General features: G+C 44.4%; 1 protein-coding gene across 1 annotated transcript in view; it reads left to right on the plus strand.

The window, feature by feature from the left end:
- Positions 1-625: 625 nt before the first annotated feature.
- The window catches only part of DLG5 (discs large MAGUK scaffold protein 5), a gene marked incomplete in the record, with an annotated part of 215,519 nt that continues 189,144 nt past the window's right edge, over positions 626-27,000 (plus strand). Inside the window, 1 exon segment of the mRNA XM_073596836.1 lies at positions 626-1,509. Within this exon segment, the coding sequence (XP_073452937.1) occupies positions 1,212-1,509 (298 nt within the window).

Here is a 27,000-nt window from a genome sequence, read left to right on the forward strand (position 1 = left end):
TGGTGTGGTTAAGACCAGTGGTCGGTACCTGATGTAGGTGCGGTGTGGTGCAGACCAGTGGTCGGTACCTGATGTAGGTGTGGTGTGGTTAAGACCAGTGGTCGGTACCTGATGTAGGTGCGGTGTGGTGCAGACCAGTGGTCGGTACCTGATGTAGGTGTGGTGTGGTTAAGACCAGTGGTCGGTACCTGATGTAGGTGTGTTGTAGTGCAGACCAGTGGTCGGTACCTGATGTAGGTGTGGTGTGGTTAAGACCAGTGGTCGGTACCTGATGTAGGTGCGGTGTGGTGCAGACCAGTGGTCGGTACCTGATGTAGGTGTGGTGTGGTGAAGACCAGTGGTCGGTACCTGATGTAGGTGTGGTGTGGTGAAGACCAGTGGTCGGTACCTGATGTAGGTGTGGTGTGGTGAAGACCAGTGGTCGGTACCTGATGTAGGTGTGGTGTGGTGAAGACCAGTGGTCGGTACCTGATGTAGGTGTGGTGTGGTGAAGACCAGTGGTCCGTACCTGATGTAGGTGTGGTGTGGTGTGGTGAAGACCAGTGGTCGGTACCTGGAGGGAGCAGAGATGTGGCAGAGCAGCACATAATATTCCCAGGAAGGCACGGAGGGAGGGAGAAGAGGAAGGAGGGACTGAGGGAAGAGGAGGAAGCTACAGAGGGACAGGCAGAGGAGGAGACACGGGAGGAAAGAAGTAGAAGGAGAAGCGGCTGATAGAGGAAGCTTGTCCCCGGAGAAGGTCCCCTCAGTCAGTCCGAGTTGTGGGACACAGAAGAAGAGGGAGGAGGAGGAGGGGAGCGCAGAGTTTGCCCGGGCTCTCCTAGTCATGTAGCAGGAAGCAGAGCAGAGTCTATGTTGGGGGAGGAGGAGGAGGGAGCAGAGTTTTTTATTCCCCCCCTTTGCTCGCCGTTGCTGACTGGGAAGACTTTAGAAGGAAGGAGGGAGAAGAGCTGGAAGATTTGAGGTGAGGCATAGCATGCAGCTCTGCAGCCCTCCCCGGCTGGCCAATATGGCTGCTGCTGCTCCTGCTTGCAGGCTGTGTGCAGGCGGAGGATCCAGCAGGGCAGGCTTGTGCTCGGCTCGGGGACAGGCTGGACACTGAGGGCTCCTGCTGGGCCTGGAACTCCTAAGGACTCACTAACAGAGGAGGAGGAGGGAGACTCAGCGGTTCTTTCTATCCCCCCCCCCCCACATTGATTTCACTGTGTAACATGGAGCCCAAACACAGGGAGTTACTCCAACAGTGCCACCACAACCTGGTGGAGTCCATCAGTGATGCAGACAGGTTGCTGAACCTCCTGGAGGAGGCCGGGACCCTCACCCTCAGGGACAGGCAAGAGCTGGACAGCAGCGGTCCCACCGACCGAGACAAAGTGGACCTCTTGCTGAAGATGCTCCTGGTGAAGGACAAGGACCACTTCCAAGATCTGCGGGTCGCCTTGGAGAAGTCAGAACCCCATCTGTTGTCCATCCTTTACTTGAACGGCATGGGAAGCGGAGACACGGCAGGTAAGACGTCCGGATACTAGTAAACGCATGAACCAAACTCGCGGATTTTCACTTCTGCCTAAATTGGGACAAAAATTGTGAAACTCTCAAAATTCAGTTTAGTTTCGCCTTCTGAATGCAAGTAATGAGCAAACTTTTGGACGCGAGAACCGCTGTCTCGTTTTTATTGCTGTCTGTGACCCCATCGGTAGGTTCACCCTCTCTAATTGTCACCAGGAATAAAAATGGGAAATCCCAGGATTTGGAGTAACCACCAGAACAGGAATAGAGGGGGAGTCTTCCAATGGGAACACTTGTTGCAGCAACAACTGTCTAATCCTAATAATCGAGACAAAATTTGGTCAGCGGGTCAGCAGCACTCTGCCCGGCAACCTTCACTTGAATAATCAGAATTGTGTCATTCAAACAGCGCCTACATACATTCAATGCAGGAACTGTTTGGGTGTCAGAATACCATTGCCAAAGCCGGAGATTTATCCATTCCCACTGAGAAATCTGTTGGTGTATGGACACCTTTATGCTCCGTTCACACTTGTACGACTCCAAAGTTGTGCGATTTCTATTGGACTTTCAATTATGACTTTGATGCAACTTTGGCTGTTGACTTTGCACAACTGTGGCATTGAAAACATTGAGATTTGACTTTTGAGAGTTTACTTTGCAGTAGGGTTGCACCAATATCATTTTTATTTTTTTAAGCCGCAAGTACTGATACTTGTGCTCAAGGACTCGCTGATGCCAATTACTGATACCTTTTGTGAGATGCGATTTGAGCCGATACAAAATGAATGGGCTCAAATCGCACTGCAAGGAAACAAATGTGATCTGAACAGGGATGAGGTGCCATTGCTGTCCAAATCACATGCAGTTTCCCACACCGCTCTTGTGTGATCCCAGGCTGAAGTCCCTGAGAAATCTAAGTTCACACAGGAGCGGTGGGGCAAATCACAAACTTTTGTTTGCAGTGTGATTTGAGATTCATTTTGTATGTGCTCAAATTGCACCGCAAAGGTATCGGAGCATGAGTACGAGTATTCATGAAAAGCTTAGTATCCATGTCTGTGCAACCCTACTTTGCAGTCTGTGGCACTCGAGTCGCATCAAAGTAGTGCAGGAACCTTCTTAAAGTCACTGCGACTTTAAGTTGCATAGATTTGAACAGCTTCTATTGAAATGCATTGGCTGCGACTTGCCATGCAACTTTTTTGTGTCCAAAGTCGTCTGACAAGTCGCACAAGTGTAAATGGAGTCTTGGGCTTGTGTACACCAGGTGTGTAAGGATTGCACTCGGCAGCCTTTCCCCGCACAGTTGCAACACATAGACAAAAGAAATGCCTCTTTCCTATTGGGTCAGGACAACAGCATGCAGTACAATTTCTCAGTGCTGTGTGATACAACGCAATCCACCGCATCTCACTGCCCTGCGGGCGATAGAAGTGTATGAAATGACACTTTACTTTCAGTTAAAAAAAAAAAAAAGCTTCCGTGCTATGCACTATTTTAAGCACAACATCTTGGCAGCCTTGTCACCATATACCAGCTGCTGCTTTCTGTATTTTTTTATTTTTTTGGTCTGTATCCCATTGGGGAGATTTTTCATCACTTCCTGTCTCAGGGAAACAAAAGTAAACAAGAGAAAATCTCTCCAAACTAAGGGAAATGCCCCTTTTAGACAGTTGTTACCTGAGTAAGTGTCCTCAGTGGACGTTTTCCCCTCTGCTCCTGTTCCATGGACCGCACAGAATTTTGGTTGTTCCCTCTCTTTCTTTTCTGATGACCATGGTAACCAGTAAAAATGGTGAATTAGTACAATGGGGGCATACCGAGTAAAATATATACATGAAAGGGGTTCTCACCTCTCACCACCATATCCAAATGTTGAGGCCTTGTTCTCATGGGTGTTCTTGAAGGGGTTGTAAACCCTCAATGATTTTCACCTCAATGAACTAAGGGTGAAAAGCCTCCTGTAATGCTGCAGCCCCCCCGAGCCCCCGTTTTACTTACCTGTACCCTCTCTTTCTCGCGCCGGGGAAGAGCACACCAGCAAAAGCCGGTGCCTCGGGTCTTGATTGGATGATGGATTAATAGCGGCGCAGCCATTAGCTCCCGCTGCTGCGGGGCCGAGTCCTGCTTTCTCTGTGAATAGACACAGAAGCAGGACACGGGAGCGCGTCCGCACGGGTGTCCACGAAGGAGAGCACTTCTCTGACTGGGCACTAGAGAAGAGGAGGCGCCAGGAGCGCTGCTCAGGAACCCCAGGAGAGGAAGATCGGGCCACTCTGTGCAAAACCAACTGCACAGCGGAGGTAAGAAAAATCCCAATAAGCGTATATTGATTGGTTTGCACAAAAGTTATAGCGTCTACAAACCATAGGATATTTTTATGGAATTTTTATTTATTTTTACTAGTATTGGTGGCGATCAGCAACTTATAGTGGTATTGTGGCTGACAAATCGGACACTAAGTGACACTTTTGGGGACCAGTGACACCAATAAAGTGATCTGTGCTAAAAAATATGCACTGTCACAGTACTGACACTGGCAGGGAAGGGGTTAACAGTGGCGATCAAAGGGTTAAATGTGTTCCTAGACCAGTGATGGCAAACCTTGGCACCCCAGATGTTTTGGAACTACATTTCCCATGATGCTCATGCACTCTGCAGTGGAGTAGAGCATCATGGGAAATGTAGTTCCAAAACATCTGGGGTGCCAAGGTTCGCCATCACTGTCCTAGATAGTGCTTGCTAACTGTGGGGGAGGTGCTTGTACTGTGGGAAGACGACAGATCTGTGTTCCTGCTTAGCAGAAACGCAGGATTTCTGTCTTCCTTACTAACAGAATGGTGATTTTCCTTGTTTACATAGGCAGACCACCGTTGTATGTGTAAATTTGCTGTCCCCTCAAATTAACTCAACACAGCCATTATTGTCTAAACCGCTGGCAACAAAAGTGAGTACACCCCTCAGTGAAAATGTCCAAATTGGGCCCAAAATGTCAATATTTTGTGTAGCCACCATTATTTTCCAGCACTGCCTTGACCCTCTTAGGGATGGAGTTCACCAGAGCTTCACAGGTTGCCACTGGAGTCCTCTTCCACTCCTCCATGACGACATCAATGAGTTGGTGGATGTTAGAGACCTTGCGCTCCTCCACCTTCCATTTGAGGATGCCCCACAGATTCTCAATAGGGTTTAGGTCTGGAGACATGCTTGGCCAGTCCATCACCTTTACCCTCAGCTTCTTTAGCAAGGCAATGGTCGTCTTGGAGGTATGTTTGGGATCGTTATAATTTTGGAATACAGCCCTGCGGCCCAGTCTCCGAAGGGAGGGGGTCATGCTCTGCTTCAGTATGTCAGTACATGTTGGCATTCATGATTCCCTCAATGAACTGTAGCTCCCCAGTGCTGGCAGCACTCATGCAGCCCCAGACCATGACACTCCCACCACCATGCTTGACTGTAGGCAAGACATACTTGTCTTTGTACTCCTCACCTGGTTGCCGCCACACACGCTTTACACCATCTGAACCAAATACACGCCTACACTATATAAGGCTGCCTGCATGTCGGCCTCGTGTAGTGTGTTGCCGGCGTGGACAGAGAGAGAGTGTCATTTAGATTGAGCAGGCAGGCAGATTATTCAGTTAGCTGGCGTGTATTTCATATATATATATGTGTGTATATTATTACAGTGAGTCTAATATATATATATATATATATATACACACAGTATATATCTCCACTGCATACAGTTTAGCTATATCTCACTGCAGTCCGTTCCTGGTGGTGTACTGTTCCTACTATATTTCTGGCAGGCAGATAATTCAGTTAGCTGCAGTGTATTTCATATATATATACAGTCAGTCTAGTGTGTGTGTGTGTGTATATATATATATATATATATATATATATATATATATATATATATATATATATATATATATATATATATATCTATATCTATATCTATATATATATATATATCTCTCTATCCACTGCATACAGTTTAGCTAGATCTCACTGCAGTCCGTTCCTGGTGTACTCACTGTTTCTACTATACTTCTGGTAGGCAGGTGATTCCGTTAGCTGCAGAGTATTTTATATATATATATATATATATATATATATATATATATATATTGTGAGGGGTTAGCTCGGCAGCGGGTGTGTGTGACCCCCTGGATGGGTTCACCACACAAAATCAGGCACAGCAGACAGCTTGGTAGGTGAAACAAAAACAAAGGTGCGGTTTATTCAGACTAGATGCATTGAAAAATAACAGAAAAACAAAAAGAAACATGAAAAGAAATCCTGGTCAGCTTGACCGCTTACTACACACGTAGATTCCCTAACTAACAACTGGGTGCAGCCTTGTGCTGCCCCAGACCCTATCTCTCTTTGAGAAGTTTTGCCACACAGGCGTTAACTCACCGCAAAGCTCAGATACCACACTCCCCAGTCTACACAATCACAGAACTGGTTCCAGGATGGAGCATCTCCCTAAGCCTGCTGGGGTGTTTTCTATAGGTCTTAATGAGCCCACTTACTTCAGCTGGGCTCATTAACTCTTCCCCTGCAGGACTCCCAGCACTCCCCCTAGTGGTATAAGTCAGCATAAAGCCTGAATCTAGGGCATACATATTTTCCATCCTGGATGCAACCAGGTGATTTTACCTGCCTGCTGTCACATACCCCCCCCTCTTGTTTCAACCTTGGGGTTGGAACACACGCAGTCAGGCACGCATGTACTCGAGACAAAGCATCCACATTCCCCATTTTAACGCCAGGGCGATGCTTTACTGTAAAGTTGAATTCCTGTAGGGCCAGGAACCACCTATTTATCCTTCTATTGGTCTCCTTGTTTTGAGCCATCCACTTTAAAGGAGCGTGATCAGTTACCAGGTCAAAGTGCCTACCTAATAGATAGTACCGAAGGGAATCTAGAGCCCACTTCACAGCTAAACACTCCTTCTCAATTGTGGCGTAATTTACCTCATGGGACTTCAATTTCCTGCTGAGGTAAATGACTGGGTGCTCTTCCCCGTTCCAGACCTGGGACAACACTGCTCCCAACCCAACGTCTGATGCATCAGTTTGTACAACAAAGTCCTTAGAGAAGTCTGGGGAGTACAACACTGGCTGGCTACATAAGGCAGTTTTTAATGACTGGAATGCTGCTTCAGCCTCCGGGGACCATTTGACCATGACAGACTCTTTCCCTTTTGTCAGGTTGGTGAGGGGCACAGCCTGAGAAGCAAAATGGGGGATGAATCGCCGATAATAGCCAGCGATTCCCAGAAAGGCTCGTACCTGTTTCTTGCTGTTGGGACGTGGCCAACTCTGTATGGCCTCGACTTTATTGACTTGAGGCTTTATCACTCCCCTCCCAATAGTGTACCCCAGATATTTGGCCTCCTCCTGTCCAATGGTACACTTCTTTGGATTGGCCGTAAACCCAGCTTCCCGAATGGAGTCTAAGACTGCTTGCACTTTTGGCAGATGTGAGACCCAATCTGTGCTATGGATAATCACATCATCCAGGTAAGCTGCAGCATACTTCTGATGGGGCCTCAGAATCTTGTCCATTTTCCGCTGGAATGTTGCAGGTGCATTCTGTAACCCAAACGGCATTCTCTTGTATTGAAACGCCCCATCTGGGGTTACAAACGCAGTTTTCTCCTTGGCCGACTCGGCCAGGGGAATTTGCCAATACCCTTTGGTGAGATCGAGAGTTGTCATGTATCGGGCTGTTCCCAGCCGGTCGATCAACTCATCTATACGCGGCATGGGGTAGGTGTCAAATTTTGTAACTTTATTCAATTGTCGAAAATCGTTACAAAACCGCCAGCTCCCATCAGGTTTGGGCACTAGTACGATAGGACTGGACCAGTCACTCTGGGACTCCTCTATCACACCCAATTCCAGCATCCTTTGAACCTCCCCACGTATTGCCTCCCGTCGGGCCTCTGGTATTCTATAAGGTTTTAGTTTTACCCTTTCTCCTGGCGGGGTAATAATATCATGCTCTACGCCAGATGTTTCTCCCGGCAGCTCAGAGAAAATCTCTTTGTTGCGAAGTACAAACTCTTTAACCTCCTGTTTTTGGGGTTTCGATAAGGTGACTGCGATTCCAACCTCAGGAACAAAGCAATCAGACTGGACCGGTGACAAAGTCTCTGCAACTAGGGATTCCCTATCCCTCCAGGCTTTCAGCAGATTGACGTGATATACCTGTTCCAGCTTTCGCCTTCCTGGCTGTCTGACCCTATAGTTCACCTCGCTCAATTTTTCAAGAACTTCGTATGGACCTTGCCATTTGGCCATGAATTTGCTTTCAACCGTAGGGACTAGCACCAATACCTTATCCCCCGGGGAAAAAGTACGGGTCTTGGCCCCACGGTTGTACACTCTCTGCTGTGCTAACTGCGATTGGGCCAAATGTTCCTTTACGATTGGCATTACCTGTGCAATTCTATCTTGCATCAGGGCGACATGCTCAACCACACTCCTGTGGGGAGAACTCTCATTTTCCCAAGTTTCCTTGGCGATATCCAGCAGTCCTCTTGGGTGTCTCCCATAGAGTAACTCGAAGGGTGAGAAACCCGTAGAGGATTGGGGTACCTCCCTAATGGCAAACATCAAATAGGGTATTAGACAGTCCCAATTCTTTCCATCTCTATCCACCACCTTCTTTAACATTTGTTTTAGGGTTTTGTTGAATCTTTCAACTAACCCATCTGTTTGGGGGTGATACACAGACGTACGTAATTGTGTCACTTTGAACAACTTGCATAGTTCTTTCATAACCCGGGACATAAAAGGTGTACCTTGGTCCGTAAGCAGTTCCTTACAAATACCCACACGGCTAAAAACAAGAGATAGTTCTTTGGCTATGGTTTTGGCCGAGGTATTTCGAAGAGGAATTGCCTCCGGATAACGGGTGGCATAGTCCATTATAACCAAAATGTACTGATGCCCCCTAGCGGACTTCACTATCGGACCTACCAAATCCATTGCGATCCTCTCAAAGGGGACCTCAATGATAGGAAGAGGTACCAGCGGGTTACGGAAATGTGGCATAGGTGCCGACTTCTGACACACAGGGCAGGAGGAACAATAATTTTCTGTTTCCTTCATGACCCCAGGCCAATAGAATCTCTGCAATACTCTCTCTCTGGTTTTCTCTGTCCCCAGATGACCTCCAAGAATGTGCCCATGGGCCAATTCCAACACCAACTTCCTGTAAGGTTTGGGCACCACAAGTTGCTCAACGGTTTCTTCTGCCCTTTGAGCCACTCGATACAGTAGGTCCCTTTCCACAGTGAAGTACGGGTAAGTGCAAGTTTTTTCTGGGTTCACTAACTCGCCATCTATTTTCACCACATTTTCCCGTGCCTTTATTAGGGTGGGGTCTTTTAACTGTTCTGTGGCAAAATTTTCCCTGTGAACCTCAAGATCTGAAAATTCCACAGACGGCATGTTTTCATCTGAGGATGTTGGCTCCTCCCCATTTTCTCGAGTTTCCCCTGCCAATACCGACAAGGGAAATTCTGGAGAGTCCTCACCACTCTCAGAGGAATTCTGGTCATCATCTTTCTGGTCTATAGGGGCACCAGTGGGGGGCTCAGGACAATCCCAGAGTTCCCAGAACATTGGAAAATCCCTTCCCACAATGGCATCATGTGGTAAGTGAGACACTAACCCCACCTGATGAGAGAGGTTACCTTTGTGGGTCTCAAAAAACACTGAAGTTACAGGATACTCTCGGGTGTCCCCATGCACACAAATAACAGCCACCTTGTTATTCCCAGAGACCACTGTAGTAACTAATTCAGCCTTTATCAATGTCACCAGGCTACCTGAATCCAGCAACACATCCACATTTCTACCATTAATACACATTTTACATAAATGTTTCTCAGGTCCCCGAATGGCAGTACAAGCGACTGTCGCAAACATCGACTGACGTCTGTCCCTTATAAAGTCACATTGCATAGGTTCATCCACAACTGGGCAATTAGCTGAAATATGTCCCTCTTGCCGGCAGCGGTAGCAAATAATCTTTTTCGCTGCCTCTTGCGGCCTGGGCTTCCCGGGCTGCTCCCGCCAGACATTAGGTTGAACCCCCACCTTCTCACTCTCTCCACCCTCACCCCTTGGAGTCATCTTACCCGCCACTGGGGATGGTCTGGTCTTAGGGTGGAAAGTCCGTGAGTCCCTGGAAGAGGTGGTCAGGTTCTCTGTAGCCAAGTACCTCTCAACCAGATCCACAAGCTTATCTGCAGTTTCTGGGTCTCCATGGCTTACCCACTTTTGGATGGCAGTAGGAAGAGCTCTCAGGAAACGATCCATAACAACACGTTCCACAATGTTTGGTGCGGTCAAAGTCTCTGGCTGCAGCCACCTCCTGCTCAGGTGAATGAGATCATACATTTGAGACCTGGGGGGTTTTCCAAGCCGGAAAGTCCAGTTATGTACACGCTGAGCCCGGACGCCAGGGTGACACCCAGCCGTGCCAATATTTCTGTTTTTAGCACCACATAGTCTTTTGCTTGGTCCGGCTCTAGGTCATAATAGGCTTTCTGCGATTCCCCTGTTAACAGAGGGGCCACAAGTCCAGCCCACTGCTCCTTAGGCCACTTTTCCCTTTCAGCAGTCCTTTCAAATGTGGTCAAAAACACCTCCGGATCATCCTCTCCAGTCATTTTTGTCAGTAAACGGCTCACACCAAAGGATGCAGTATTAGTGGAACCACTTGCCTCACTGGTCTGCGGCCGTTGCTGCATTAATGTCTCGATTTGTTGTTGGAGTCTCTGCTCTTGCTTTTGTAACAGCTCTATGAAGCGGGCCTCAGATTGCTGCTGGGCTTGTTGCTGAGCGTCCAGACTCTGCAGTTGAGCTTTCTGCTGAGCTTCCAGACTCTGCTGCAAAGTTGCATTTATCTGCTGCTGGGCTGCAAGGCTTTGTTGTTGAGCTGCAAGGCTCTTTTGCAAACCTGCATTTGTCTGCTGCTGATTTGCATTTGCTAGAGCCAGCTGTCTCAGTATCTCCTCCATGCTGGCCTTTAAAAAAAACTGCCCGCATTCTCCACCAACTGTGAGGGGTTAGCTCGGCAGCGGGTGTGTGTGACCCCCTGGATGGGTTCACCACACAAAATCAGGCACAGCAGACAGCTTGGTAGGTGAAACAAAAACAAAGGTGCGGTTTATTCAGACTAGATGCATTGAAAAATAACAGAAAAACAAAAAGAAACATGAAAAGAAATCCTGGTCAGCTTGACCGCTTACTACACACGTAGATTCCCTAACTAACAACTGGGTGCAGCCTTGTGCTGCCCCAGACCCTATCTCTCTTTGAGAAGTTTTGCCACACAGGCGTTAACTCACCGCAAAGCTCAGATACCACACTCCCCAGTCTACACAATCACAGAACTGGTTCCAGGATGGAGCATCTCCCTAAGCCTGCTGGGGTGTTTTCTATAGGTCTTAATGAGCCCACTTACTTCAGCTGGGCTCATTAACTCTTCCCCTGCAGGACTCCCAGCACTCCCCCTAGTGGTATAAGTCAGCATAAAGCCTGAATCTAGGGCATACATATTTTCCATCCTGGATGCAACCAGGTGATTTTACCTGCCTGCTGTCACAATATATATATATATATATATATATATATATATATATATATATATATATATATATATATATATATATATACACACACACACAGTATCTCACAAAAGTGAGTACACCCATAACATTTTTGTAAATAATTTATTATATCTTTTCATGTGACAACACTGCAGAAATTACACTTTGCTACAATGTAAAGTAGTGAGTGTACAGCTTGTATAACAGTGCAAATTTGCTGTCCTCTAAAAATAACTCAACACACAGCCATTAATGTCTAAACCGCTGGCAACAAAAGTGAGTACACCTCTAAGTGAAAATGTCCAAATTGGGCCCAAAGTGTCAATATTTTGTGTGGCCACCATTATTTTCCAGCACTGCCTTAACCCTCTTGGGCATGGAGTTCACCAGAGCTTCACAGTTACCACCGGAGTCCTCCTCCACTCATCCATGATGACATCACAGAGCTGGTGGATTTTAGAGACCTTGAGGATGCCCCACAGATGCTCAATAGGGTTTAGGTCTGGAGACATACTTGGCCAGTCCATCACCTTTGCCCTCAGCTTCTTTAGCAAGACAGTGGTCATCTTGGAGGGTCGTTATCATGTTGGAATACTGCCCTGCGGCCCAGTCTCTAAAGGGAGAGGATCATGCTCTGCTTCAGTATGTCACAGTACATGTTGGCATTCATGGTTCCCTCAATGAACTGTAGCTCCCCAGTACCGGCTGCACTCATGCAGTCCCAGACCCATGACACTCCCACCCTTGACACCATCTGAACCAAATACGTTTATCTTGGTCTCATCAGACTAGGGTTGTCCCGATACCACTTTTTTAGGACCGAGTACAAGTACCGATACTTTTTTTCAAGTACTCGCCGATACCGATACTTTTTTTTTTTTAATGTCACGTGACAGTGTTTTTTTTTTTTTTTTTTTTTTTTTTTTTTTTTAACAGTGCTTTCTTTTTTTTGGGGTGGGGGGGTGAACGGTGTATGTGTGTGGTTTTTTTTTTATTTACAATTTTTATTTTTTACAATAATATTTTTTTTATTCTTTATTGCAATATGTGTTTTTTTTTTTTTTTTTTTTTATCAGCCCTGTTGGGGGGGCTTTGGTGAGACATCAGGGGTCTTAACAGACCTCTGATATCTCCCCCTTGAGACAGAGAAAGAGACAGAGGATAGAGATTCCCCAGTCTCTTTCTCTGCAGCCTCAGCTGCACTGAGAATGAATGGAGAGAAGACAGCGGCTCCTCTCCATTCATAAACTGAGACATCGTAATCACAGGAGATTACAATGTTTCAGTTATGTGAATAGACAGAGTCAGCTGACTCTGTCCATTCACAAAGGAAGGAGGAGGGGGACAGCGGAACGGAGGGGGAGAACGGAGGGGAACAGCGGAGGGGGACATAAAAGGAGAGAGGAACGGAGGGGACAGCGGAGAGGCACAGAAAAGGAGAGAGGAACGGAGGGGACAGCGGAGAGACACAGAGAAAGAGAGAGGAACGGAGGGGGACAGCGGAGAGGCACAGAGGAACGGAGGGGGGCATGGAGGAGGATGCAGTGACAGTCAGTGGTGACCGATCACCGCTGTATGTCACTAAGCAGCTGAAAGCCGGCGGGGGGAGAATCTTGTAACTCCCCCACGCACCAATCACAACTGACTTCTAGGTATCGGCGGAAGCATCGGGAGCATTTGCCCGAGTACAAGTACTTGGGCAAATGCTCGGTATCGGTGCCGATACCGATACTAGTATCGGTATCGGGACAACCCTACATCAGACCACAGGACTTGGTTTCAGTAATCCATGTCCTTAGTCTGTTTGTCTTCAGCAAACTTTGCGGGCTTTCTTGTGCATCATCTTTAGAAGAGTCTTCCTTCTGGAACAACAGCAATGCAGACCAATTTAATGCAATGTGCAGCGTATGGTCTGAGCACTAACAGGCTGACCCCCCACCACTTGATCCTCTGCAGCAATGCTGGCAGCACTCATACATCTATTTATTTTCCAAAGACAACCTCTGTATATAACGCTGAGCATGTGCACTCAACTTCTTTGGTTGACCATGGTGAGGCCTGTTCTGAGTGAAGCCTGTCCTGTTAAACTGCTGTATTGTCTTGGCCACCGTGCTGCAGCTCAGTTTCAGGGTCTTGGCAATCTTCTTATAGTCTAGGCCATCTTTATGTAGAGCAACAATTTTCAAGTTGAACTTCCAGTGACCAGTATGAGAGAGTGATAACACCAAATTTAGCCACTTGCTTACTGGGAACTTAAACCCCCCTCCTGCCCAGACCAGCTCTTTGAACGACAATTGCGCGGTCATACAACACTGTACCCAATTGAGATTTTTATCTTTTTTTTTCCCCACAAACAGATTTCTTTTGGTGGTATTTGATCACCTCTGAGTTTTTTATTTATGCAATACAAAAATACAAAACTGTTTTATTTTTTGTTATAAAATTTAGCAAACAGGTAATTTTTCTCCTTCATTGATGTACGCTGATTAGGCTGCACTGGTGGGCACCAATAGGTGGCAGAGATGGGCACTGATAGGCAGCACTGCTAGGTGGCACTGAGGCATTGATAGGTGGCACTGATCTACACTAGTGGGCACTAATTGGTGGGCACTGATATACACTGTGGGCACTGGCAGGTGGCACTGGCAGGCACAAATGAGGTGGCTGTCCCTCTTCCGGACCGATGTCCCTTACACAGAAGCCATGATCAGCTTTTTTTTTCTCCTTGCGCTGTCAGCGTGAGGAGAAAAAAAAAAAAAGGTTACCGATCTTCTGTTTACATCACATGATCAGCTGTCATTGGCTGACAGTTGATTACATGGTAAGGGGCCAGGATCAGCCCCTTACTCCGATCTGTGATCATCCGAGTCTCATTGACTCGGTGATCACAGGTCGTGCTGCGTGTGCCTCGGGGCACGCGGGGAGCGTGCAAAGGGGAGGATGTCTACTGATGGCCTCCCGGCAAGGTAGGTAGGTACGCTGTATTCGTCATTCGGCTATAGCACGGTTGGGAAGAGGTTAACACACCTGCTCCCCATTCACACCTGAGACCTTGTAACACTAACGAGTCACCTGACACTGGGGAGGGAAAATGGCTAATTGGACCCAATTTAGATATTTTCACTTAGGGGTGTACTCACTTTTGTTGCCAGTGGTTTAGACATTAATGGCTGTGTGTTATTTTGAGAGGACAGCAAATTTACACTGTTATACAAGCTGTACACTCACTACTTTACATTGTAGCAAAGTGTCATTTCTTCAGTGTTGTCACATGAAAAGATATAATAAAATATTTACAAAAATGTGAGGGGTGTACTCACTTTTGTGAGATACTGTATGTCTGATGTGGCTGTCAAATGGGGAGCAGTGTCTATGCAGCAGCAACCCCTTTTTGATATGAATCACTGCCTGCACACGGATGCACGAAACACCTGTGCATCCCCATGGGGGGAAAACATGGCCTTCACACAGGCTTAGACCTAAAGTGACAGTAAAGATTTGTTAAAAAAAACCCCCAAAAAAACACGCATTTTACTTGCTTTGTGTAATGATTGCATCCTCCTATTTTTGGGACCCTTCCAGCATTCCTAGCTACTCTTCATCCAGTGCCCCAATAGCAAGCCGCTTGCTCTAGGGGCACTGGTGCATGCTCATTCCTGAGCCCTGCTTATGCTTCCATAAGACAGAGTTGAGGCTCAGCCCTGTTCCCTGTGACTTACTGGCTGTGATTGACAGTAGCAGAAGCCAATGGCTCCCGCTGCTGTTTCAGCCAATGAGGATTGAGAGACTCGGGAGAAGCCCAGCTCTCGTGGACATTGCTGGATCGAGAGGGAGCTCAGGTGAGTATTAAGGAGGCCTCTGCATACAGAAGGTTTTTTTCCTTCATACATTCTATACAAGGTATAAAACTTTGAGCCTTTAAAACCACTTTATGTACGCCTGTGGGAACAAGGCCTAATAGGAGGTTTATGTCCCTATACATACTTCTAAGAGGTTCTGCATCAGTTGACAGCAGTGTGATGATCAGCCGTTCTGTAGCAAGTTTCTTTTGTTTTGTCGTTTTTTTGAACCACGGTGCTATAAAACTGTACGTTTGTTTGCAACAATGTTTATTGAAGACTTCAAATTTATTTTATTAAAATAGACAAAAGGTTTTGCCATCTATGTTTTTGTTGTTTATTTTAGTTCAAAGCATTGTTGTTCAAATGTTCCATTTCTTAGATCACAAAGCCTCTTCTACAGTGACAACACTAGAGACGTAGTGGAGTCTCCTGCATATTCCTAATACATATGGCATTTTATAAGTGTTGGCATACAGTGAAAAAAGTGTGCTTTGATTTAGGAAATGGGATTGTTAGAGCAAGGATATTTATAACAAGCAGAAGAGGTTGTGTTATTTAAATTCCAAGTCATGTTTTTGATCCCAGTTTCACAACATGTAGGGGAATACCAATGTTCTTTGTTGCTGAGTAGGATTTCAGTGCTATAAAAGATGGAGGTAAACAGAAGGCCTATACTTTTGAATCTCTAGTCTTCATTTGCACTACTCTGAATTCTGCTGAGATAGATATCAACAAGTAACTATATTTCTTGTAAACCATCAAAATCACTTCTTAAAGTGAGCAAACTCGATGGACCACTCAGCCTTTTTCTGCCATCACTTTGTCTGTGTTTCTTGTGAACCACTGAAATCCACTTCTTAAAGTGGTTCTAAAAGCATTCTATGGATTACAATAAAAAACCTTCTGTGTGCAGCTCAGTTCCTCCCCCAATACTTTCCTGAGCCTGTTCTCGATCCAGCGCTGTGCCCAAAATCAGCAGCTCTTTCCTCTCTCTCCCTCCACATTGGACGTGGAGGCAGCTGTCAATCATATTGTGTAAGGCGGGAGCAAGCCGTGCTCGGTGTCACTGGATGCAGAGCCCAGGTTTTGCCACATGCTTATTGAATAAAAGTGTACAGTATTTGAAATATTAATGGCTGCTATGGGTTACAGTATATTAGCTGACTTTATTGAGCTTGTTGGAAGTTGAACTATGAACGGTAGCTGTGGGTTATTATGCATTGCCTAATGATTTCCTTTATTGAGGAAGGCTTTGAGTCCTATAATTCATGTGTAGAAAGGTGTCATATTTTGGTACCACTATCAATAGTGTAAACATTTGACACACAATAAGCTCTTTTTTTTTTTTTTTTTTTTTTTATTAACTTGCAGGAGAAGTTCTCCCTGTTAGTGAAGCAGCTGGAAGTGCTGACTCTACAGTCTCCAGCTAATGTTCCTTTAGTGAACAAACAGAACATGGCACATTTCCAGTAATAGTTTTCTGTAAGCAGCATCTCGTGAACGCCATCAGGGTGTAGAGGTACCCAGCGTTTTTATGCACTGCTTTTTGAAAAAAATAACTTTTATTTGCATCTAGAGATTCCCACATTTAAGGTTCTGTGTTTTATAAAGGATAAGTTCACCTTTCCAGGCAGAATTTTACTTTTCATAATAATTAAAAAAAATTCTAATGTATTTTCCGTCCAAGCCATCCGAATGTGCCCATCTCTCACTTGCCTAGTCCATGGCAGCTTTGAATATGCACCTTTCTGTTCAAAGTTTTAAAAACTGGATTCTGAGATCTGACTTTCTATTTTAATATTTTTTAATTAAAGTTTTATGAAAAAAGAGAGGATACAACTCCGTACACAAACCATAGTATCAAAAAATAGGGGAGGTAAGGTCCCACAGTGCAGATAGGTGATCTCAGTATATCCGCGACAAGTGGAACCAGCAAAATGGCATAACATAATATCAGCTTCAATCATTCATAAACAAACGCAGGAGTTTATCTGTCACTCAGTGATAAACCACACTACCAGGGCTCACAGGAAGCCCAGGCAGGGGACACAGAGATATATTAGCTCAACATTTCCATGGCCCACGTGGATCACAATCCTTTCCAAATACTCAATACACAGTAGCAAATCTGAAAGCCATAGAAGCCTAAAGAAGAAAAAGCAAGGGGAAGCTACCCAGGAGGTCGGTCAGAAAGCCCAATGGGACCTGACTTCTGTAGCATCATGTGACCATCTAGGAAACTTTATATCATATAATGCACTGCCTTACAGAATGGGGTGTGTTCACCTCTCTGGACCACACTTCCCTCTATACTAAACCACCTCCCCCTCTTTTTTTTAATTTTTTTTTTTCCCTACCCACTTTCCTACATCTTCCTTTAAGGTGGTCATACACTTTACCATCTCCTCAAGATATATCATCAGCTATGTAGTGCAAAAGCATCAACCTAGAACATATCAAACATTCTAACATGTAGGCATCGGGGTCTACCCCAGACCATCAAAACAACTCAAATGGAAGAACTACACATCTTTCCACATTTGTCGCACGGATGCTTCTGCATTTGGGTTGCCATTAACCACTTAAGGACCGTTCCACGTACATTTAATGCGGCAGGGCAGCCCTTGAGCGCAAAATCATGTACCTATATGTGATTCCTGTTGTCGCCTCTGGGGCGTGCACAGCCAGAGCCTATCAGCGAGTCCGGTGGCCGCGATGGCCACAAGGATCTGCTGATCGTTCATAGGAGAGACAGAACAGCATAAACAAGGCAGACTGTCATTCTGTCAGACATGAAGAGAGAGAGATCTTGTGTTCCTGCTAATCAGGAGCACGGATCTCTCTCTCTTACTCCAGTCAATCCATCCCCCACACAGTTAGAAATCACTCTAGGAGCACATTTAACCCTTTGATCGTCCCATGTTAACCCATTCCCTGCCAATGTTATTAGTACAGTGACCGTGCATATTTTTTTTAACACTGATCACTGTATTGGGGTCACTGGTCCCTAAAAGTGAAACTTTGTGTCCGATTTGTCCGCCGCAATCCCGCTATAAGCTGCCGCCACCCCCATTACTAGTAAAAAGAAAAAAAAAAATTAAATAAAAATTCCATGAAAACATCCCATAGTTTGTAGATGCTATAACTTTTTGCGCAAACCAATCAATATACGTTTATTGGGATTTTTTTTTACTAAAGATATGTAGCAGAATAAATATGGCCCTAAATTGATGAAGGAATTAGATTTTATATATATTTATTATAATATAATTTTTTTTTAAATTATTTTAAGCTCTATTTGTGGGGAAAAAAAAGCAGATCAATTTTATTTGAGTACAGCGTCGCATGTCCGCACAATTGTCAGTTGAAGCAACGCAGTGCCGTATCGCCAAAAAAAAAAGCCTGGTCAGGAAGGGGAGCTGAAGTGGTTAACAACTCATGGCACTAAAAGCGCAACAAGTCCATTTTAAGTGTATAAAGTTGAAGCACGTGCATTATAATGGATAGGCAGGTGAGCCTGGTGGGAGCCCACCCCTCCATAAAGGCACAGGGGCATACTGGACACCCAGCATATAGCACCATGGCAGCAAAGGTATCCAGTGCGTCCCCTTACCAATATTTCAACAGCACAAACAAATGGCCCCTGCCTCCACCTATAACTGGCCTTTGCAGCAAGGAGCACATGGCAGGGCAACGCATTCAAAACAAAAATAAAGAAATTCTCAACCCAACTTACCGACCAGGAGGGGTGGGCTCCCTCCAGGCTCAGCTGCACTCTGCCTGTCCATTATAATGCATGTGCATCCACTGTGGAGGCTCTCAAAATTTAGAATTAGGACTGCAGAATATACTGGGGTGCCTTGAGAGGGCTCTGTAGTTTCCGCATGTATTTGTGAATGGCGTGCATACTGTTAGACAGGATAATTTGGTTGGTTGCAGGCTGGTCGGTAAGTTGCGCTGGGAATTTCTTTTGGTTTTGTTTTTTCCTTGCACTACATAGTTGATTGTAGATCTAAAGGAGATCGTACGATCAGATTGTGTAGTGTATGGTGAGCTTTATGGACTTCCAAGGGCACACTACTCATATTTTAATACTACAGCTCTTCTCCACATAGGCTACTATGTGATTGCTCAGATCCTGCACACTCTGCAAAATAATCTATGCAAGAAGATCAGGTACAAAGCAATCAATCCACACCAAAAGGAGACTATGTATTCAGGGCATGTCCTTTGAAGCGCGTTAGCCTTCCAGATCTGTACCTGTCCTCGATGTGATATGTTATAAGGGTACACAGGAACTTTGGCTGTCTGTACCTGGATGTGTTCTGATGAGCTTGTACTGAGGTTGGTTTGTGAGTATATGATACATTTCTTGATTTTTATCAATAAAGGTTAGCCAAGGATAATGCACTAGAGTGGTGCGTCCTCTTGTTTGTTTATGGCTGTACTGTACAAAGCCTGTACAGACAGTGGGAGAGACCTAGCAGGCTCCACCCACTACAGGCTGAAAATTACAGTAGTGGGCGGATACAAGACCGGTAACCTCGCACAAGCTGCGGTGTCTTTATTACAGGAACCTCCTGCACAGAGGAAATGTATCATATTGATGCACAGATCTGGTAGAAATCCACAAAGGACACCAAGATTCAAGAATACACATGCTCCTTTGTTTGTAGACAATATTTGCTTATTCTGGTTTTTGGCTTTAAGAAGAACTTTTAAGAGATTTTTGGATAAGGGTTTGAAAAACAACGGTGTACTTTACAATGACTTTTTTTGTTTTGTAGCTGACCGTGTTTAGCTGGTGGCCCCATAGATGTCTGTGGAGATATCTCTAGCTGCAGAGCTGAATATCTTCATATTAGATAGATATATTAATGTATAATAACATCATTAAACAATTGTCAGCATTTTTTATTTATTTTTGTCTGGTAATTATGAAAACTGTTTATAAATATTTTGTGTTCACTGTAATCAGCAAGTGGAGCTAGCGTCCCCTTTTCAAGTTTTCCAGGCTCAGTTTGCATCTTTGATATAAATGTAAAAGAGGCCCATTGTTTACCCAGCCATCATCGCAGCAGTGATTGCTCACTTTTTACAGGGTTTAGGACGATGCTTTGTAACTAACACACACACACACGCAAAGGTTTCCACACACATGCGAAGACAGGGAAGGTTTTAGGATTCATGTACACGGGATGTTGTTCAACCTCTGCTGAAAGATTTAGAAACCGGTGTCTAAAAACGGCCGTTTCGCCGCGTTTACAAGCCACGTTTAGCCATGTTTGCGTCTAGAAGTGTTTGGGAAAAAAAATGTATTTTTAATTTTTTTCAAAATAGCCAAAACTGAAAAACGCCTGTAAATGAAACGCTGCTAAATGCGAGTTGCCGCATTTAGCTGCGTTTGGCATTTGCCTGAACGCATTTTTTTGGGTTACAAAAAAAGCCTCTAAACGCAACTGCCTAGAAACGACTATAAATGAACCCCTGTACTGATAAGGTAACATAGAGGAGGGTTCAGGAGCAGTTGAAAAAAAATGCCCAACTGCTCCTAAACGTCCGTTTTACCAGCAGCAGTGTACATGAGGCCTTAGTCTTCCCTAATGCCAGTCTTTGTGCATGTGTGGAAAACTCGGCATATGTGCTGATGTGCCATAAGGCTCTCTCGGTACCCAAGTTCAGTGGCACTGTATGGGGGGCAGAGAGAACATCTTGCCCTAGGCGAGAAAAGTGGAAGTGCTGCTTTACAGCACAAAGTGTATTGAAAAATAAAATGATATCCATTTGTAAGAGAGAGAGGAGGCATGACAGCTTAAGATGCACACACCCAGAAAAAAATGCCTCCTTTTTTCGCCTCTGAAAGCAGCTCTAGGTTATTTAATGGGCATACACACATTGGGGTTATTTACTAAAGGAAAATCCACTTGGCACTGAAAGTGCACTTGGAAGTACAGTCACTGTAGATCTGAGGGGAAGATCTGAAATGAGGGGAAGCTCTGCTGATTTTATCATCCAATCATGTGCAAGCTAAAATGCTGTTTTTTATTTTTTTTGCATGTCCCCCTCGGATCTACTGCAACTTGCAGTGCACTTGTAGTGCAAAGTGGATCTCCTTTTAGTAAATAACCCCCATTGTGTGGTTTACAGGTGTATTTTAGAGAAGTGTTTAGGGGCGTGTTAAAAAGCCCCAAGCTTGCATTTATTGCACAGTTTATCAGCGTAATTTCCACCCATATGTGCATACATTTTATTCTATTGGCCAGAATAAATGAATATCCTGGCCATTAGAATACGTTTATGGTCAACGCCATACCGTGTAGATACAAGACACTGGAGGCATCTTTTCTGCCAGAAATAGTGCAACATATTTGGGGCATAAATTCATACGCCTGTGTGCATAAGGCCTTAGGCCCCTTTCACACTGCCGTAAATTGAAAGTTGTGTGTTTTTTTTTTTTTTTTTTTTTTTTGTCATGATTTCAGGGAATGCCTGTGTAAACTTGAGGCCTGTGGACCTCAACTTGCATCAAAGTCGGACCAACATAGCACAGGGACTACTTTGAAGTCGCACAGATATGAATGTTTATCATGGGGTATCACTTGTCATGCGACTCTGATATCCAAAGTCACAGGAAAGTCGCACAAGTGTGAAAGGGGCCTTAGGGTGAAGGTCTGCTTTAGGGCTGCAACTAACGATTATTTTCATAATCGATTAGTTGGCCGATTTATTGTTTCGATGAATCGGATAATAACCTTAAAAAAAAGTGTGGTGTATAATTTAATATGTAAAGTTTAAAAAAAGGCAATTTATTCTTCAAAATCTATATGCAGTGGTAAATATAAATAATCAACTATATGATTAGGGAGCAAAATCTCTAATCCACTCTGAGAATAACAGACAGAAGAGATATACTGTATATACTATTGGAGGTTGAATCTGGTAAATATCATCAGACTCAGAGATCACATTTTTTATTTAGACCCCATTCACACTGGGGCACATGTAATGTGCCCTGACTCCTTGAAATGTGCCCTGCTCCCACTTAATGTGGTTTGCCTCAATGTAAAAGTTTACTTTAAATGTAATAGTAATGCCTTCTATTACCTCCAGTCTATCAGCCGTCACCTTCTCTGGGTTTCAGATGCTGATCTTCCCTGCACAGTCTTTGAAGTCATTTTTTTTTTTAAACAAACATGTTTTATACTTACCTGCTCTGTGTAATGGTTTTGCACAGAGCAGCCCCGATTCTTCTCTTCTGGGGTCCCCCACTGATGCCTCTGGATCCTCCTGCCTTTAGAGTGCCCCAATATCAAGCTGCAAATTATAGTATAGCGTGCCCCTATAGCAAGGTAAAAAAAACTTCTGCTTTTACACCCACTCACTTCCTGCCCAGGACTACATGTTCCATGAGGCATTGCTCCTCACACATTCACATTCACAAGTTCTCAGGCACTTCCTGACATGTATGGACGGTGTACTGAGCTGTATGTGTGCTGCACTGTATTACCTGATATGTAAACAAATAATGCATTCTGTATGCAGACCAAATAATCAGCTGGCCGATTAATCGATTATGAAAATAGTTGACAACTATTTTCATAATCGATTAGTTGTCGATTAATTGATTAGTTGTTTCATCCCTAGTCTGCTTTAAGTCATACTAAAATTGTCACACTGTGCTATTTAAATACCTTGTACCCGTATTCTGACAGCTACTGTATGAGAGATCCCCTGACAAAAAAATAAGCACAGTGCTACAATTAATTTCTACCAAATGTTAATTGTGTGCTGTATTTATTTATGCCGCCTTAAGTCATGTAATCATGTCATCCAATGTTGATTTTAGCCTTATTTGTGCCTGTGTTGTTAAAACATTGAGACATTTAAATATTCCGCTGCTGGCTGAATGACACAAAAGCATGGCAAGGTGGAAAGGAGAGCCCAGCTGTATGCTTTCCTACAGACAACCCTGCACATTGGTTCATTCCTCCCTGATTCCAAGTTTTATCAAGAGAGACCCTGAAAATACATTTTGCATTAATTTTGTTAACATGGAATTAGTTCATTTACAACTAGCAACCTTATAGTGAGGTTGGGATATAAGGAACTAAAAAATCATTCAATTAACCACTTCAGCTCCAGAAGGCATAACTCCCCCCCCCCCCCCCCCCCCCCCTCCTGATCAGGCCATTTTTTTGCGATACGGCACTGCGTTGCTGACAACTGCGCGGGCGTGCGATGCTGTACCCCAAAAAAATTGATGTCCTTTTTTTTTTTTTTTTTTTTTTTTTTCACCCCCACAAATTTCTTTTGGTGGTATTTGATCACCTCCTGCTCTATAAACAGACAGTCAATTTTGAAAAAAAAAAAATATATATATTTTTACTTTCTGCTATAATACATATCCAAAAAATGTAAAAAAAAATCAAATTTCTTCTTCAGTTTAGGCCAATATGTATTCTGCTACATATTTGTGGTAAAAAAAAAAAAAAATCCCAATAAGCGTATATTGATTGGTTTACGCTAAAGTTATAGCATCTACAAACTATGGGATAGATTAATGGACTTTATTTATGAATTTTTTACTAGTAATGGCGTCGATCAGCGGCTTATTTTTATTTATTTTTTCCACGGGACAAATCCGAGACTAAGCCTAGGTTCACTTTGGAGAGATTTGTCTTGCAATTTGAGAGATCAAATCGCATGACAAGTCGCAGCCTATTGGAGGCAATGAGACTGTTCCAATCAGTGCAACAACAATTTTGGGGGGCTGCACCGATTTGCAAAAGTAGTTCCTGCACTACTTTTGCCGATTTCTGGTGCGACTTCAATAGACATCTGTGCATGAAGCCACACGTATATCAAGTAGCAGCTGAAATTGTGCTGACCTTGCTACTTAGAAATCGCGCTACTTCAAGTGAAGCAGCGTGATTTCAAAGTAGCATCAATGTGAACCAGGGCTCTGTGACACTTTTCGAGGACCAGTGACACCAATACAGTGGTCGGTGCTAAAAAAAAAATGCACTGTCACTATACTGACACTGGTAGGGAAGGGGTTAACATCAGGGGTGATCAAAGAGTTAATTGAGTTCCCTGAGAGTGCTTGCTAACTGTGTGAGGGATGTGCTTTGACTGGGGAAGACAGAGATCCGTGTTCCTGCTTAGCAGAAACATTGGATCTCCATCTTCCCTCTGACAGAATGGCAATCTGCCTTATATACATAGGCAGACCACCGTTCTGTCTGTCTGAATGATCGGCGGGTCCTGCTGATTGGCTACCACTGTGTCCAATAGAAGCGGGTCGCCAGCGGTGCGCGTGCGCATCCCAGACCCAAAGAAAAATCACGTACAGGTGGGTGATTTTGCACTTAAGGGCCACCCTGCCACAGTATATATATGTGGGGCGGTCCTTAAGCGGTTAATAGGTGCAACCAATGTAAATGCCTGAATATCACTTGCTATCAGCATATTGCAATCTCTGTACAGCAGAGCTCAGAGAAGGAAGCAGCACAAGGAGCCAACTGATTTATACTGTAGTGCTAATTTAAAAAAAAAAAAAAAAAAAATGTGCTTATGAGAGAGAACCGAGTGGCGGAGGTAAACTTCTTAAGCCTCGTACACACAATCCGACTGTTGGCAGAGGATTGTGTGATGACAGACTGTTGACTTAAAATCCGACCATTAGTACGTTCCTTCAGACAATTGTTGTCCAACTTTTGGTCAACAGATGTTGGATGACAGGCTAGTAAATTTTCGGCGGACAGCGGTCTGTTGTCAGATTTTCGTATCGTCTGTACACAAGTCCGTCACACAAGTCCAAAGTACAAACACGCATGCTTGGAATCAATGCTCACCAAACACGACATTAGCAGAAGGTGCCCAAAGGGTGGCGCTCAAGAGCTGAAATTCCATGTAGTACGTCACTACGTTCGTGTTTGTTGGCCGACATTTGTGTGCAGTTAGTATGCAAGACAAGTTCCTGGCACACGCCCTTTTGACAAAAGTCTGACGCTCTGTGTGTACGAGGCTTTAGTCTGCTGCTTCTCTCTGCTTTGTCCAGTCAAGGGCTGGGGTGAGACAAGACATGTAAATGTTACTTAAAGTGTTACTAAACCCACAACAGTAAAATCAGTCTATATATGCAGTAAAGCATGCTTGTTATGATCACTTTGGAACTTAAGGGGTTAATTCTCTGCATTATGTAAAAAGGCTGTTTGATCCTGGTTTCTCTGATCCTCCCCTCCTTCCACTGTCCCCTAATAATTTCCTGATAACACAGAGTCTATAGAGTTAGGCTGCACATGCTCCGTTAGGTGTGTATTGCTAGAGAGTTTTTTTTATTTTTCTTCAGAGGATGCATGTGATCAGCACAGGGCCAATCAGCACTGTCCAGACAGAGGGTGAGGGGTCTTGCGGTCTCATAGGACAATCGGGAGAGAGTGAAAACTCATCCTACAAGCTTTAACCAGTGCTTGGCTGGACACTGATAGAAGTCACAAGACTGCTTAACTGCTGATGAGAAAAGATATTTAGCAGTTTATATTTACTACAATAATTTCATTTGCGTGTTCTGTGTACTGTTGGAGACCAGATATAGTGAATGCAGGGTCCTGGGTTTAGTAACCCTTTACCTGCTGTAGATGGTTTGAGATAAATGGCTGTATAATATTAGGCTGTATCTGTACTGTGAACAAGGAGTTCTGGTACCTTTTTTTTTTAACAGGAACAGAAATAAATACAGTACGTTTGCATAACTCCTGCCCTCTGTCCTAACCTGAGGAATAAACTCCTTTGTTTTTGAATATGTGATGGAAGTGAGGCAAAAGCATTGAGGTTGATTTTGCTAACACTGGATAGTGCCATATCTGGTGCAGCTGTGTATGGTAGCCGATCGGGTTCTAATCCGCTTGTTCAATTAAGCTTTGACAAAAAAAAAAAAAAAAAATCTGGAAGCTGTTTGTCTTCCATGCAGAGCTGCATCAGATTTTGCACTCTCCAGTTTTAATAAATCGACCCCATTATGTTGTAAGAAGGCTCTGCTGTACAGTAATTCATTCTAGTGAAATCGTAATTTCATCTAATAGTGTATTGTTTTCTGTCAGTTAAGATGCATCAGCTATTGACTATGAAAATTAGATAATATTTGTGCTATTTTTTTAAAAAAAGATAAATTCACCTTTGTCAAAAAAAAATAAATAAATGCACATCTTTTTGCAGGTAAAAAAATGTGCATTTATTCTTTTATTTTTTCAGTAGGAGCCTGGAAAGCATTGATCGTGTGTGCCATGCATGACTCCTGCAGACTGTCAGTGTAGCATAAAAACTTTAGAAACGAGGCTTAGAGCCCTTGCACACTGGGGCGGGGGGCGGCGTCGGCGGTAAAACGCCGCCATTATTAGCGGCGTTTTACCGTCGGTATGCGGCCGCTAGCGGGGCGGTTTTACCCCCCGCTAGCGGCCGAGAAAGGGTTAAATACCACCGCAAAGCGCCTCTGCAGAGGCGCTTTGCCGGCGGTATAGCCGCGCCGTCCCATTGATTTCAATGAGCAGGAGCGGTAAAGGAGCGGTATACACACCGCTCCTTCACCGCTCCGAAGATGCTGCTAGCAGGACTTTTTTTACCGTCCTACCAGCGCATCGCTCCAGTGTGCAAGCCCCGGGGGGGGGGCTTATTGAGTGATAGATATACACATCACAGGTTATCAGGTATAATCGCTTTATTCTGATAACAACATAAATTTAAAACATGGTAGTTGAACTGGTCTTGGTTTAAGAACTTAATAACATATTATTTAGCTAGCCACAATAGTGCAAGCCACAATTCATACATATATGGGACAATACAACATAAAACATGTAACAATAATCACAAAGACGTCCGAACGCCAGATGAATTGGGACTGATTGTATCCACTTGGTCTTGGCCAGTGTGTCAGCTATTGCTGTGGACCAATCAAGTACCAACCCCCTGGAGGCTCGAGCCATTAAGGGGAAGGAGGGGAG

This window comes from Aquarana catesbeiana, linkage group LG08 (genome assembly GCF_042186555.1).
Source record: "Aquarana catesbeiana isolate 2022-GZ linkage group LG08, ASM4218655v1, whole genome shotgun sequence".
Taxonomy (NCBI): Eukaryota; Metazoa; Chordata; class Amphibia; order Anura; family Ranidae; genus Aquarana; species Aquarana catesbeiana.